The 15,901-nt window shown below is 39.1% G+C and overlaps 1 protein-coding gene across 2 annotated transcripts in view; it reads right to left on the bottom strand.

The window, feature by feature from the left end:
- The window catches only part of LOC122797969, a 1,071,556-nt gene that overhangs the window by 233,337 nt on the left and 822,318 nt on the right, over positions 1–15,901 (bottom strand). For both annotated transcript variants that reach the window (XM_044066507.1, XM_044066508.1), the window contains one exon: positions 8,203–8,315. In XM_044066507.1, the coding sequence (XP_043922442.1) occupies positions 8,203–8,315 (113 nt within the window). The remainder of the gene's footprint in view (positions 1–8,202; positions 8,316–15,901) is intronic.

Raw genomic sequence — 15,901 nt, 5'->3', positions numbered from 1 at the left:
GTGCTCAGTATTTATACACATGTGCAAGCCCGTGGAAAGCTTCTTAAAGGTATACACACATACAAAATGGCAGTCTGGCCATCATGTGCTCAGTATTTATACACATGTGCAAGCCCGTGGGAAGCTTCTTAAAGGTATACACACATACAAAATGGCAGTCTGGCCATCATGTGCTCAGTATTTATACACATGTGCAAGCCCGTGGAAAGCTTCTTAAAGGTATACACACATACAAAATGGCAGTCTGGCCATCATGTGCTCAGTATTTATACACATGTGCAAGCCCGTGGGAAGCTTCTTAAAGGTATACACGCATACAAAATGGCAGTCTGGCCATCATGTGCTCAGTATTTATACACATGTGCAAGCCCGTGGGAAGCTTCTTAAAGGTATACACACATACAAAATGGCAGTCTGGCCATCATGTGCTCAGTATTTATACACATGTGCAAGCCCGTGGGAAGCTTCTTAAAGGTATACACACATACAAAATGGCAGTCTGGCCATCATGTGCTCAGTATTTATACACATGTGCAAGCCCGTGGGAAGCTTCTTAAAGGTATACACACATACTGATCTGCACTTATTTACTGCGTATCTTAGGCAAGGTTTAAATTCCTAGAATGGAAAATTGTGGTGCTGTCCATTTTGAGGATATGCAGGAGGGTCCATCAAGGTAGAGTCTGACAATGCCTTGTATGCTAGGCATAGATCTCCCTTCAACATCCTGTAGGAGACAAAATACAGGGAAAGGGCTTTGAGGCAGTCTGCACAGTAAATGTTAGTTATGCTGTGTATGCTTTTAGTTGGCAATCTCTGCATGGTTCAATTGTTGGATGTGCCTGGTTAGGTAGATAAACGATGCATTGTACTCAGATCACTGGTAAATGCTGAATAGAGTGGAACAATGAACTTCCTTGGAACTAGATGCCATACCTTCGTTTATAAGTTGCACAACATAGAATGATTTCCTCAATATTATAGACACACTATGGTCAAAGGCTACATTACTATCTGTATGTGTCCCCAAGTCCCCTGACTACTGGCTCAATTCATAGGGGCATTATGTCAACATGATAGTTAGCAGGGATGTATGACTTCCCAAAGTGACTCTTCTTATGACTGTTCTCTTTGTAGAGGTGGACTCCCAATTCTAACGTCCTGGGTCCTGTCTGTGAGCCAGCTGGATATTCACCAGGGAACAAAGATTTATACCCAACCTCTTTTTACCGGCAATGCCCTAATGGGGTATTGTGTCAACTGCCTTGGGCAGGGTCAAGGTTGGCAGTGTGAATCGTTTTGTCCACATCCATTGCTTTGGTGACTACCTTAAAGTCATCCACCAGGTTGAGTAGGCATGACCTGCCCTTAAAACCCAATTGGGTCGGATCCAGTATTTGCAGGTTCCCTTTATTGATCATTCCCATGGCTTTGCATACAAGACTAGTGAGACTTTTGGGTCTGTAGTTCCAGGGTCTGTAGATGACCCACCTTTTTGCAGAGGGATGACTGTCGCTGTTCTCCATTCATGAGACACTAAGCCTGTTTGGAGGCTACAGTTAAATAGTAATTCCAGAGGCCCTAATAGGACATGTTTCATGCTATTTAGAAGGTATCCTGGGATATTATCTGGGTCCATCAATACAGTGCTCTTGGCCTTAGAGAGAGCATTGAGGACCTGTTTCCTAGGAAAAGGAGTTATATATGATGGTTTTTCCTGAGGGGATGTTGAGGGGGAAGAGAGTGGGTAAAGTTGTAGCTGAATTTGTCAGCCAGTAGGTTTGCTAGATCTTCTGGCTCAGTATAGGTGGCTCCATTAACAAAGAGGTCTACACAAAACTGGGTAGTGCTTTTTGAAGTTACAGATATTGTGAAATAATGCCTTGTGGTTGCCCTTGGTCTGGGCAGCCAAATTTACCTCTAATCTGGCTTTGGTAAACTTGGTCTTCCAAGTTGTTTGTTTAGTTTGAGGAGAGTGTGTTTATCCCACTGGGTGCTGCACCTCCTAATTTTTGCCATGATTTTCTTCCCTCTGTTATACATCCGATTGATTTTATTTCTGTACTTCTTCCTGGGGGGGGGGTAAAGCTGCCATTATGCAGCTGTTAACCTGCTTGTATAGGGTTTCTGTGAACAGTTCTGCATGGGTAGCAGTATTCTCAGAATTTATGGGGGCTTGAAATTTTGCCAGCTTATCACTTAATATTAGAAAGTTTCCCTTAGGGTAGATCCTGAACATTCCAGGGTTAGTTGGGGTTCTGGGTTTTATTTTTATTTCAAAGGAGACCATTTTGTCGTCTGACTACCAGAGAGGACATTACACTGGGGGTGTGCAGCACTCTCTCATATTAGCGAGGACCATTTCCAGTGTGTTTGTATCCTTGGTTGGCATATTGACAGTCTGGGTCCAGGGAGTTTATGTTTATAAAATCCAGGGATCTCTGATCCTGCTCATTATGTGTCGTGTAGAATTCCCATTTAATAGTGGGGTAATTAAAGTCATCCATGAATATGGTATTGGGTTGGATGGAGAGAGTTTTCAATAAGCTTAAACACATGTTATAGGTTTTCAGGGTCACAGATGGTGACCTACAGCTTGTAAGGAGGTACTATGGGATTTGCCTGTGGTGGACTTAACACGGGCAAGCTCAAGTGCATCATCCTGTCTGACCAGCCCTGAAGTATATTTACTTATGTAAACCGAGACACCTCCACCTTTAGCCCCTTGTCGGTGTAATAGCTGGTCTAAATGTGTGGAAGGCATTATAACTTTGCACTGCTGGTGTTTCTCTCAGTGGGTTTAAACCATTTCACAGTGACTGTACAGCCATCAGCATTTTCCAGAATGAAGAGCATCTAGGGAGTGGAGTTTTAATCTCCTAGCATTGAGCAAGAACACACTTGGAGTTTTGATTTATTTCAGAAGTATCTTCAGTTTGGCATTGCCTAAAAAGGCACTATGGGGGATGTACAGTGTTTTAGCGAATATTTGAAAGCCTAGAGGGGGGAGGTGCAGACCATCCTGGGCAAAGCAATGCAGTCTCTTGACCATCTCCTTCCATTGTAACCAATATTGCACCTTCTGAGAATGATGCCAGAAACTACACCAATTAAAGTTAGTCATCTTTTGTTTGTATTGTGATATCATCCTTAGAGAAGGTAAAATGCTGCTCAATGCTAGGCTCATACCAGCCTGGGACACACATTCCGAGAGCTCCAGGATATCTCTCTTTATATAGTCTAGTGAGGTACATCTCTGGTCATTTACACCCACTTAGACTATGACTGAGTCAATACTGGTTCTTGTGGTCCACTGACCTGAGTGCATGCATAATATGGAAGATCATGGCCACTGATAAGCGACTGACTTTCTCCTTACTCAGCCTGGTGAGAGGGACATCAGTGTTTCACCAGTGACCAGAATGTTGGATTGTGGTGGCTTGCCTTATGGGTTTAGAAGTAGAGGCTCCATGAGGTGTGTGTGTGCTATTTTGAAAGCGTGCATTCAGGGCTGCTGACCGCATCTTATGTGTTCTTCATACAGGGAGTCTTTGGGGTTTTGGAAGATGACATATAAATAAGGGGCTCATCATATGTAGGTCTGTGTGTCTGCTTTGAACTGTGTGCACGCGCGTGTGCATGCACGCATGCGTGTGCGTGATGGGTGCAGCATCTGTACTGCTGACAACCTGACTCACATTAGGAGTACTTTTATGTGAGAGTTTTGCCTCCAATGACATTGTATAAACATGTCTCACACACCATATCAGTTTGAGAATTAGCTGGTTGTCAGTAAACGTGAGGTAATTTCTACATTGCCACAGGAAGCCCATATCCACCAAACTGGTAATCAACATAGTGGAAAAGTTCATGTCCATGACAACAGGCCATTTTTTATTAGACAGTTGTGCGGAGAATATAAATTAATGCCATGAGTATCTGGTTTGCAACTCAGGGGGGGGGGGGGCAGCGCTTGTCACTTCAAAATGGTTGCCTTGTGTACAGTGAAATTTCAAGGGTGCATTTACAGAAAAAAATGTCAACTCCAGGTGCCTGCATCTATACAGGGCACTGCCAAGTAACCTCCGATGATTTATGGATGAATTATTTAGGGAGATATTGTGAAGTTAGGTTAGACATCAACTAATCAAGGAGTATTTACAGAAAAGAAGTTTGGCTTTATCAAGAATGATGAAATAAGGGGATTCACCTGATTTCGTTACTGAAACATCACCTTATACTTGGGTCTAACTTAAGATAGCATCTCACTTCCAATACATGGATGACATTACTACACCCTCTCCACTTATATTCCTTTCCCCATGCTCTATAAACCCATATAGACCCTTTCACCATGCTCTATGAAGCCATGTAGACCCTTTCCCCACACTCTGTAAAGCCAGAGAGACCCTTTCCCCATGCTCTATAAAGCCATATAGACTTTCAGTCTTAGTTAGCCTAGTGGTGTGGTTTTTAAAAGAAATGAGTTCCCCAAACAAAATGCTCCTGTTCTCCACTTTTATAAGCCTTTTGTAAGCCACATTAGTGATATTTGACCCTATTGTACATCGAATATATGAAGACAGACATCAGTTATTGATGTACCTTTCTGTCTGTCCTGTTATCTATCAGCATAGGTCTATCATTTTATCAAAAATAATTGCCATTCTGATTCCACTGCCTACCAAAATCTAAATATGGTAGATAGCAGAGATGAATCATTCCTAGCCTTTGTGAGTTAGTATAAGAAAGTTGCATGTTAGGATGTAGTTTAAGAGCCAGTAATGAATACCTTTGTCATCTGGGACACAAACCCTAGTAGGCCCATCGTGTTCTTTTCGATACTCTATGGTACACTCCAACTGTCATGTGCGACAAGCATCCTAGTGGCCCATAGTGTACCATAGAGTATGGAAAAGAACACAAACCCTAGTGGCCCATAGTGTTCTGTCCCATACTCTATGGTACACTCCAATACCATGTAGATATAGTTTTGCTCGCTGGGTTGCACATCTTCAGCACCTCAAACTCCCCTGTATTTCATTGACTTTTAAATCTATCCATGGCAAAGCCACCACATATGGATAAGCTTTATATATGTAAATTGCATATAGGGGCAACTCCTAGAATTGGGACACATTTCAGCATTTGTGCCCATTTGTGTCCATTCATCATGCAGCAATCCATTTATCATTTCTTGACACTTGCTATGAACCCAGAGCAATATATTTGCTATAACAAGCAAGCATAAAAGCCCTCTCATCCTTAATGGAGGATCCCCTCAGAGTTTGCAGTGTGACAGCTTGCAAAACAAAAAAGTTTCCTTTGCCATACTTATATAAAATCCCTCATTTGTAAAATTGCCACCACAGCAACAGGGGGTACTGCACTTAATTCATAACTAGGTTAAAGGAGTAATAAGCAGGATTTCTCTACAGCCTTCCCACTGAACACATTAATTTGTTCATTCAGTGTTGCCACCACAATCGTCTATTCTCTTTCTTTACCCTATTTTTAACTACACAAGGGGTTGGGAGGGTGGCCTAATAGTTAAGGTGTTTGCCTTACAAACACAAGGTGCAGGGTTTGAATCTCACAAGGGATAATTGGCTAGGCTTAAAATGGCTTGCAATGGCAGTAAGCTTAGTACTAATCTATGAACCTATGAACCCATATATGGGATCCTTATCATAAAACCCTAATATTAGAATCTACCAGATTCTTGCTGTTAGTGGAATCTAAAAAGGAAAATGGGTGAGCAGGAAGCAGAACAAGAGATCTATGCAAGAATAAACACAAAATAGACACTTGTGTAGTCAGATGCGACCCTTATACGTTCATAATATTGATCACTTTTTCAGTAGTCTGAGCTATACGGGATATATCCTCAGTGGGATATAACAGCCAAACTGCTTCCAAAGCTTCAGGGCACCTTCCACACACCAAAATCATTAGACAGCTTGAGCTGAGTTGGCTAACAGACATGTTTGGGTGCCAAACCCCTCTGAGCTTTACTGTTCTCCAGGACTGCACCTTTGCAGGCCTTTGAGGTTGGCTTGTGCTGTTCCGATGCTTAGCAGATCAATTTCCTTTAGGGAAACACCTTCCACAATTACTTTTAATTGTTTAAACTACCTTTTCTTGCGAGGAAAGGGTTTGCTTTAAAACTGGGAATGTATGTTTTATTGACTGTCATGTCACTTTACTGCCCTTTTAAATGCAAGTGCAGTTTTGTTTCTTTCAGTTTAAGAGTTGTTAAAAACATTGTAAAACTCATTTTTCTGTGAATGAACATTGTATAATTTACTTTTTTGGGGGGATGGCAAACTGTACTGGTGATTTTTACTCTATTTTCACCATGCACAAAAGTGACTTTTTACCATTTCTAATTTGTGCTTCTTAGTTTCCCCGAGAAGAAGGCACCACTTTTGGTGTGTCCACAGAACAATCTACTAGTTCTAGTGTCTTTCCAGCCAAAAAAAGAAAGTTAGCGTGCTGTGGTGGCAAAGGCTGTTGGGTTAATTATTTGCATCAGCCGCAGTTGGGTGACTTTGCTGTGGTGAAAGTCTATTCCTAAGGTCACTTATCTCTCTCCCTGGATCCCTCTGTTGTACCACATACAGCCACTATGGACTGGGGGTTAGCCACATCCTCTGCAGCTGTTGGGGTTTTACTGGTGGCCAAGGGAGACCCACGTTTGTAGGTACTGGGAGAAGGGGCAGGGAAGGTGCCCCTTCTTAGCCACAATGTTGTGCCTATCCCGGGGGAAGCTGCCTCTGCCATTAGTAAAATTTATTTGCCCCAGGTTTCCTATCAGAAAAGGATGGAAAACTAAATATTTATTTTGTCCTGCACCAGTCCTTCTGGACAGGTCTAGCAAAGGCTTGTGTAAGTATAAGAATGAACAATGAAAACTGATCCAATGGATCCAATATTTACAGTAACAAGTGAAAGAATTTTATATCAAGAAATGGAAGTAAGTACGATTAATATGGCAAACATTACACTTTCATCGTGGTTAAAAGAATGAAGTAGATGAATAGTAAAACTCAGAAAGTGTGAAATCTTGTTGTGCAAATTATGGGATGTTTTAATATCACTTTTAATAAAGCACCTGCTACTCGTTCAATACACGCTATGGGATGTTTTAATATCAAATTCCAAAAATTCACTGGGAGTCCACCAATAAGAGGAATATGGATGTTTAATGAAGAAAACCAGCAGCACACACGAAGAAATTGTTATTTCTTCATGTGTGCTGCTGGTTTTCTTCATTAAACATCCATATTCCTCTTATTGGTGGACTCCCAGTGAATTTTTGGCATTTGAGTTTTATTTTCGCTGGTTTACTTTTGTGGTTTTGGTAATGTTTTACTATCACCTTTAATAAAGCACCTCCTACTCATTTCAGTCAAGTGCTGTGGGATTTATTTTGCTTCAACCTAACCTACCTTCAACTCGGGCAGATGGGGCCTCTGTTTAACTTCTCATCCAAAGGATGCCATGCCCAGGAGGGAAGCACTTTTCTTATGTTCCACTGCTGTGTCAGTAAATACCTGGTGTAGGACTAGAACCCAGAGACTGCTGATATTCAAACATGTAAGATGAAAGTATTACTTTTTGACCCACTGACATTACTGCTTATTGCATGTGTTATGCTATATAATGACTTGTACATTGCACCCAGGTCAGCGTTTATAGCATCTGCATGTTATCCAGAGTGCAATCTGAAATGATGTTGCAGAAAATAAAAAATAACCTATTACTACAGGCACTTCCTTGATGCATCACATATATTCTCAATTACATCTGGGATGTTATAAGCAAAGATGTTATGCCAGGCATGAATATAATAACTTGGGGGGATTTTTCTGACCTCAATGAATGAATAGGGATGTGAAAATGTACAGAAATATCAGGTTATGTTTTGTTAAGTACTGGAAAAGATGGGTTATAAGTATATGAGAGGGAAATAACGTCAATACATCGAGAACAGATATTTTTATATAGCAATAGAAACGGAGTAGGATTGTGGCAAACAGTACAGTTTGGTTGCGGTTAAAAAATGAGGTGGATTTCTGTTGGACCCCACAAAAAAAGGTAAATTCACTGCAGTATATGCAACTGTGTACATAAACATGACAGTAATAAGCACAGACTGTAAAAGTTAAGATAAAACAGCTAATGTAATATATGGCTTACCTTCCGCTTGAGAAGAGGGGCTTTGGAGAGTTTCAGGAAGGTCAGGTGTGGGCGAAAGTCTTTGCTGCCAGTTATATCTACACCCCTCTCTTTAAAGGCAATCTCAACAGACTCTTTAGAAATGAAAGACACATTGTAAAAAACTGTTAAAATGTTACTGCTGTACTTCACTAATCAAACTACTTAAACAGAACAGCGCAAGGAAATTATGCAAATTTTCTTTCCTTCTGATCTAAACATAAAAGTCTCATCAGCTGAAAATATTTACATCTACAAGATACACAAAAGAAAAGAATGACTACCAATTTTAACATGAGCATGTAACCACAAAACATGGAAAGGGGTTCTAGATCACTGGTGTCTCCACAAAGGAATGTCTAATGAGATCTTTTTAAGGGATTTTATATTGATCTAGCAACAAGTCTTTCACTGAATGCTGAAAGATAAACTGGTCAAAACACATTTTCAGCAAACTTCAGAGGCAAGGTTTTTTTTTTTTTCAAGGAGGGTGAGCCCCCCTCACAGCTTCCTTTGGGGGGGCATCCCCACTCTCCAGATTTGTTTACCTACCCTCCTACCCTGAGATTGCACAATAGAGAAGACAGAACTCCACTGTCAGTGAAAGTTGTTTCAGCCAAATTCCTCTGATACGCTGTCACTTGGTAGAAGAGACGTTGCTCATGCCACATCTTCCATTAAGTTATAATTCACCCACTTCACAGCAGTAAACACAACTGGTCTCTTAATGATCAAACAGCAGTCACTTAGGGGAAGTGTTTCTGCAGTAGCTCTTAAGTTGAGCAGAAAGGGACAGGAGTACAAACGGTTTAAGTAGAACGTCTGATGACACCTTTACAGCTGTTGTACATAAAGAAAAATAGCGGAGCAGAAACAAAACAGGTCCCCATTCCGTCTGCACTTAATGCCATCCATCAGACACAAATATTTCACTTTGGATGGCAATGTTCAGAAATTTCTGTCATGTTTCTGCTTTGACTTGCCTAGAATTTTAACTGCATTAGAAATTTCTAAGAGAGCTGTCAAAACAGGAAATCCCAACCACTAGATTTAACTAATCTATTTAACATGAGCATCTCAAAGATGACAAATTCCAAAGAAACATGGATTAGCGAGTCCAGGTTCATCTACAATGCCATTTAACTTATTCCTTGAAGCCTTAACTTGGTCATTCTACTAACTGCAAGAAACAAGTTTTAGGGTTCCTGATGCACATGTGGACACTGTCATACATGCTGTCACTCAGCTATAGCCAGAATAAATCTACAGTTATGTCTCTGTCTAGCTATTTCTGTTGTAAACTACAGAAACTTATTTCATTAAGTCTTCTTTGCGTGGCTTTCTACCCCTTCCTTTAATCATGGCAGCTAACCCAGTGCCCCCCCCCCCCCATCATTCATTGGGTCTATCTGCACTCCCCTCACTCAGTCCAATGCTTATATGTAACTAGTGACAGTGAGTTTTTAACAGCTTTATTAAATTATAACTTAAGACATAGGCAAGCATACGTTAACAGAAAAGAAAACAATTCCTCAACATTTTTCCGTTTAAATACAATATATATCATACACATTTTATTTGCTATCATCGGTCCAACATTACAAACAAATTACTGAAATCCTGCCTTCCCTTAAACCTCATTCCTCTTCCTTGGGCCAGCAAGAATCTTAAGGGCATCCGGGTGGGTGTGGGGGGGGGGGGGGTCAGTGTTCCTCAATATCAAGGCAGGATTTTTTTTTCTCCATTTTTATCCTACGTGTGTTGTTACTACTTCCCATTCCATGTGATCTCCCTCGTATGCCAAAGGGTGGACATGGAATGGAGGCATGTACCATCTGACCCTACTCCTGCAGTATGTAAGTCTTGCCCCACCCTTCTCCCATTTTTGGTCTCGCATCCCAAAACAAATTTTCCAGCCTCCACCAGAGACTGCAGGGACACCCACAGAATCACTCACACCTCTTGGGTGGGCAGCCCCCCATCCCTCCCTGCAGCTCTATCAGTCATCTGAGCAGCTAAGTGAACCTGGGTCACCTGGCTGTAGTTAAGGCCTTACCCTACTGCACCACCAGACCAGCTTATCTTATTTAATTCCATCATGTTTGCTAACTTGTTAAAATGCACAGTCATAAACCACTCCAAACTGTCAGTAATGTTTTATCTATAAATTGCCTTTACTCAATAGCTCAGTCATGACTGAAAGGGGGGTCCCTGGGCCATATCACTTGCCCTGTTAAATTAATAAGTAAATCTCTATTTATAATTAGACTGTATCCATCTAGATGTTTATTAAGAGAGTAAATGGAAGACAATCCATCCTTTTCTGCACTATTTAGCTCATTTTCTCATTACAGTTTTAATTTAGCACTTCAGTCTGCAAATTAACATTACAGTAAGTTCAGCACCCTATTTTCCAGGTCCTTTTTGACAAGGTGGTATAAATTAATGTCTTTTAGAATAAAACTAACATTTTTTTCAAGCTGACTTGTGTTCTTACATTTATCTTGCTGGCAGAGCACTAATACTACATTTTGTAGTTGGCAGTCTGTAGATTTTTCCATATTCTTACTCTTCATGCGAATGTGCAATATTCCCCCATAGAAGGGTAGCTACAGGTATCAGCAATCCTGCATTTGTAGTGATGAAACAAACCAACATCTCACATCAGAGAGCTGCAAACGTTGCACACAGAAGAAACCCATCTGCTTCTTGACTAAATTCTTTATTATTGCCATAATAACATTGGGTATCTTTCTGCCATTTCACAGCCTCATTGATGAAAGAGGTAGTTACTGGCTCATGAGTATGCAGAGCTCTACAACCATGTGCATTGTTAGCACCATTCATCCTAAATGCTACAGTGAAAGTGCAGCATTTCTTTAATTACTGCAAACTGTGTCCACATTGCTGCCTCTTGGTTACATTAATGTTCCTGATTGCTGCCTCTTGGTTACATTAATGTTCCTGAGTAAAATCTAAAACTAAATAGGATTCCACAGTTCATGGCCATCAGACTTGCAAACATCTTTTTAGTAATAGGTGCCTGTTTTAAACTTTTTGTTTGCCAAGGTTCTCAAAGGATGGGCATGTATTCTTATAACCTTCATGCACCATGATGTAGGATACTTCTAGGGCTGGAGATATGAAAAATAAATTATCTGTGGATTCAATGTAACCAAAAGAACTACAATGCACCAAGTAACATCAGTAAATATCTATGATATCTGTGCAGTTATTTGGATTTTAACTGGAAAAGTCCAACTTAACAATGCTCTAATTCAGTGCAGGCCCAAGGAACAAAGCTCCATTATATCAACATCATAAGGAAATCATTTGCATCGTTGCATTATTTGCACTTTCATTCATCAGCAACAAGTGCATTATACAGGCATTAGTAACATCATAGTGCATTATACAGACATCCTAGACATTAGTAACATCATAGTGTATTATACAGACATCCTAGACATTAGTAACATCATAGTGCATTATACAGACATCCTAGACATTAGTAACATCATAGTGCATTATACAGACATGCTAGACATTAGTGACATCATAGTGCATAATACAGCCATCCTAGACATTAGTGACATCATAGTGCATTATACAGCCATCCTAGACATTAGTGACATCATAGTGCATTATACAGACATCCTAGACATTAGTGACATCATAGTGCATTATACAGACATCCTAGACATCATAGTGCATTATACAGACATCCTAGACATCAGTGACGTCATAGTGCATTATACAGACATCCTAAACATCAGTGACATCATAGTGCATTATACAGACATCCTAGACATCAGTGACATCATAGTGCATTATACAGACATCCTAGACATCAGTGACATCATAGTGCATTATACAGACATCCTAGACATTAGTGGCATCATAGTGCATTATACAGACATCCTAGACATTAGTGACATCATAGTGCATTATACAGACATCCTAGACATTAGTAACATCATAATGCATTATGCAGACATCCTAGACATTAGTAACATCATAGTGCATTATGCAGACATCATAGTGCATTATGCAGACATCCTAGACATTAGTAACATCATAGTGCATTATGCAGACATCCTAGACATTAGTAACATCATAGTGAATTATACAGACATCCTAGATATTAACATCATAGTGCATTATACAGACATCCTAGACATTAGTAACATCATAGTGCATTATACAGACATCCAAGACATTATTTATTTTCAGTTTGATTATCGGGGAGGTCCACTGGGCTTGTGGGCCCATTTTCAGTGGAGGTCCGAGGAGAAAAGCTCCAGAAGTTTAATTGCAATAAAAAATTACAAAAAGAAATTACATAAAAAATTACATAAAAAGAAAAAAAAAATTCAGAGGCAATTGTATTTCAAATAGCAGTCATCAATAAAAGAAGAGCAAGTAACAATTTCAATAGTTCAAGAGGAAATATTGGCTTATGGTTTTAAATCAGGATGTACTAATTAGGAATCTAAGTAGAGAAATTTAAGGAGGTTAGGTAGCATTAGTAACATCATAGTGTATTATACAGACATCCTAGACATTAGTAACATCATAGTGCATTATGCAGACATCCTAGACATTAGTAACATCATAGTGCATTATACAGACATCCTAGACATTTGTAACATCATAGTGCATTATACAGACATCCTAGACATCATAGTGCATTATACAGACATCCTAGACATTCTAACATCATAGTGCATTATACAGACATCCTAGATATTAGTATCATAGTGCATTATACAGACATCCTAGGCATTCGTAACATCATAGTGCATTATACAGACATCCTAGACATTCGTAACATCATAGTGCATTATACAGACATCCTAGACATTAGTAACATCATAGTGCATTATACAGACATCCTAGACATTCATAACATCATAGTGCATTATACAGACATCCTAGACATTCGCAATATCATAGTGCATTATACAGACATGCTAGACATTCTAACATCATAGTGCATTATGCAGACATCCTAGACATTAGTAACATCATAGTGCATTACACAGACATCCTAGACATCATAGTGCATTACACAGACATCCTAGACATTCATAACATCATAGTGCATTATACAGACATCCTAGACATTAGTAACATCACAGTGCATTATACAGACAACATTAGTAACATCACTTACAGTTCTGATAAAACAAGTTACCCGGGCTGTATTTTTTAGGATATGTAGATCAGGTGTGTAAGTACATTTTGGAGTCTGATATAGATTGTAGTTGCCCAGTGAAATGATTCCTAACCAGTAATTCTCAAGATGTACTTATTTTTGATAGAGGCATTTTCACAGTTTACATTGCCTGCTAATGATTTCCTTGATGCTGGTCAACTTGTTTAATTAGAAAACAGATTGTTAGAAGGAACTGCACTGTAAACCATTTGTGTTTACAATAAAGTTTCCAGATTATCACATACATTTTTGAGAGATTTGAGACATTAAATTGAAGTAGGACTGTTACCCAAGTCAAAGAATTCTTAAGTATATGATAGAACAAGACAGATGAATAAATCAAGGCAATTCATCTGCAATTGCTGAACTTATTTCTGGGATATGGCAAAAAAGCATCAGCCTCATGTAACAGACTAAAGCGGATAAATATTCTCTGTGAATCCATGTTCTGCTATAGGACTATAATTATTGTCAATAACTGGTTTGATGTCCATGACACCCTGCTACTATTTGATTATTCTGGAGAATGAAGTTTACATTACATTTTGTTTACAATTTTAATGCACAGAAAAGATAGATGTGACCATTCTGAAGACAGTTTATAAGATTTTGGTTATAATTCTGTGTATGAAAATATTTCACTGCCAATTTTTTTCAGTATCCTTTATGGAGAGGGATGACTGTAGCAGTGTGCCATTTGGTAGGACAAAGCCCAAGGTGAGGCTATGATTGAACAGGGCACACAGGTGAGGTGCCAGTTCACTGTGTAGTTCATGTAGAACACAGCCAGGGATATTGTCAGGTCCCACAGAAGCTGTATTCTTGGCCTTGGACAGTGCTGTTGTAACCTGTGCAGCAGTGATACTGGGTGCCTGGCAGTCTACAGTCAGATTAGTACTCTGGATTATTATTGGATGTCTAATATTAGAACAGGAACGGAACCATATATAGTTTAGCTGCTAGGATGGAGAAGGCACCTTACTTTTTGGAGTTCGTAGGGTGGGTTAAGATTCAAAGATACACTTGAGATTCTATGTGGGGTTTTGATGAAAAGTTTATGAGGGAGATGGGATGATGCATCAGGATAAAGGGCTTTGTGCATTGCTGATCCCAGGAGGAGGCTGGCTTTCCAATGTACTGGGAGACATTTAGCTTTGGTGAGAATTAGGCAGTGGTGTTCATTATTAGGAAAGTTACTAATGAACTGGCAGATTTTATTGGACATAATAAAATGTCATCAACTTACAAGCCAAGTATCAATAATTACAGTCTAAAAATGTTCCCTAAGCACTATTTTGGGATTGGGCACCTTTTTAACTTTCCATGGCAGGATGTTACAATCAGTTTCTGCATGCTGTGTGTGTATAAAGGGGGATTTTGCAAAGAAAAATTACTAACTCACAAAAGACATTTATCGTGAATGTCAGAAGTACTAAAAATGGTTATAGAGAGAGAGATGTACATCTCAGTTAACAGATATTTGTGTAAGTTTAACACAGGTCTTATCAATGTGGTTTCCCAGGAACAAGTCAAAGTGAAATAACTTAAAGGTAAATGAACTGAACCCCGATAAATGACATTATGTGACAACACAGGGTGGTGCACACTATCAGGGGGTGCTGAATTATAATCGTTAGAAAATGAGATTCCTTTTAAAGTCTGAAAATTTCAGCTGTGATTTTTAAGTGTACTTTCTAGTTATTGTGGTTTCATTACATTTTTAATACACATCTAATATATAAAAAAATATATATATATATATATATATATATATATATATATATATATATATATATAGATATATATATACATACACACACAGATATGTACACACAACATTATGGCTCATTTGAAACACATTTCACTAAAACCACAAAACATTGAAGTACATCTCACTGAAAATGTCATATGTTTTATTTATTTATTTAACATTTGTTTACCTGGAAGTCCGACTGGGTCAGGAACCCATTTTTCTGTGGAGGTCCAGGGAGAAAAGCTCTAAATGATACATAAAAGTTAAGACATTGTACATGAACAAGACAACAGCAGGCATTAAAGTATACATTGAATAATTAATGAATACTAAACAAGTACAGAGAAGTAGATACAATAATAAAACATGTACTAGATAGGCAATACTAAATAAAAGTAATGTGGTAGATTACAATTTATTTTTTTATCAGGTAGGGTTAAGGTAAAGACTGAGGGTCAGGCAGAGGGTCAGAATATTAGAAGCAAATATATGTTTAGAAAAATTGTGGAGTAGGATGGCAATAGTTAAGGGTGTAGAAATATATAAAGTTTTAGTTTGATATGGTAATGGTTAGTGGATGTAGTAAGGCCTGCTGCACCCCCCAAAACACAAAGACACACACTCCTTCTATGTTTTAATTATTTATTTATCCTTGTGGACTAGGAAAGTCCGACTGGAATGGATACCTTTTTTCAACAGAGGCCCGTAGA

The sequence above is a fragment of the Protopterus annectens genome, chromosome 3.part1 (genome assembly GCF_019279795.1).
Source record: "Protopterus annectens isolate FY-2018-M chromosome 3.part1, PAN1.0, whole genome shotgun sequence".
In the NCBI taxonomy this organism is placed as follows: domain Eukaryota; kingdom Metazoa; phylum Chordata; order Ceratodontiformes; family Protopteridae; genus Protopterus; species Protopterus annectens.
Note: the sequence above shows the minus strand (reverse complement) of the source record. Positions and strands in the feature narration are given on the sequence as shown.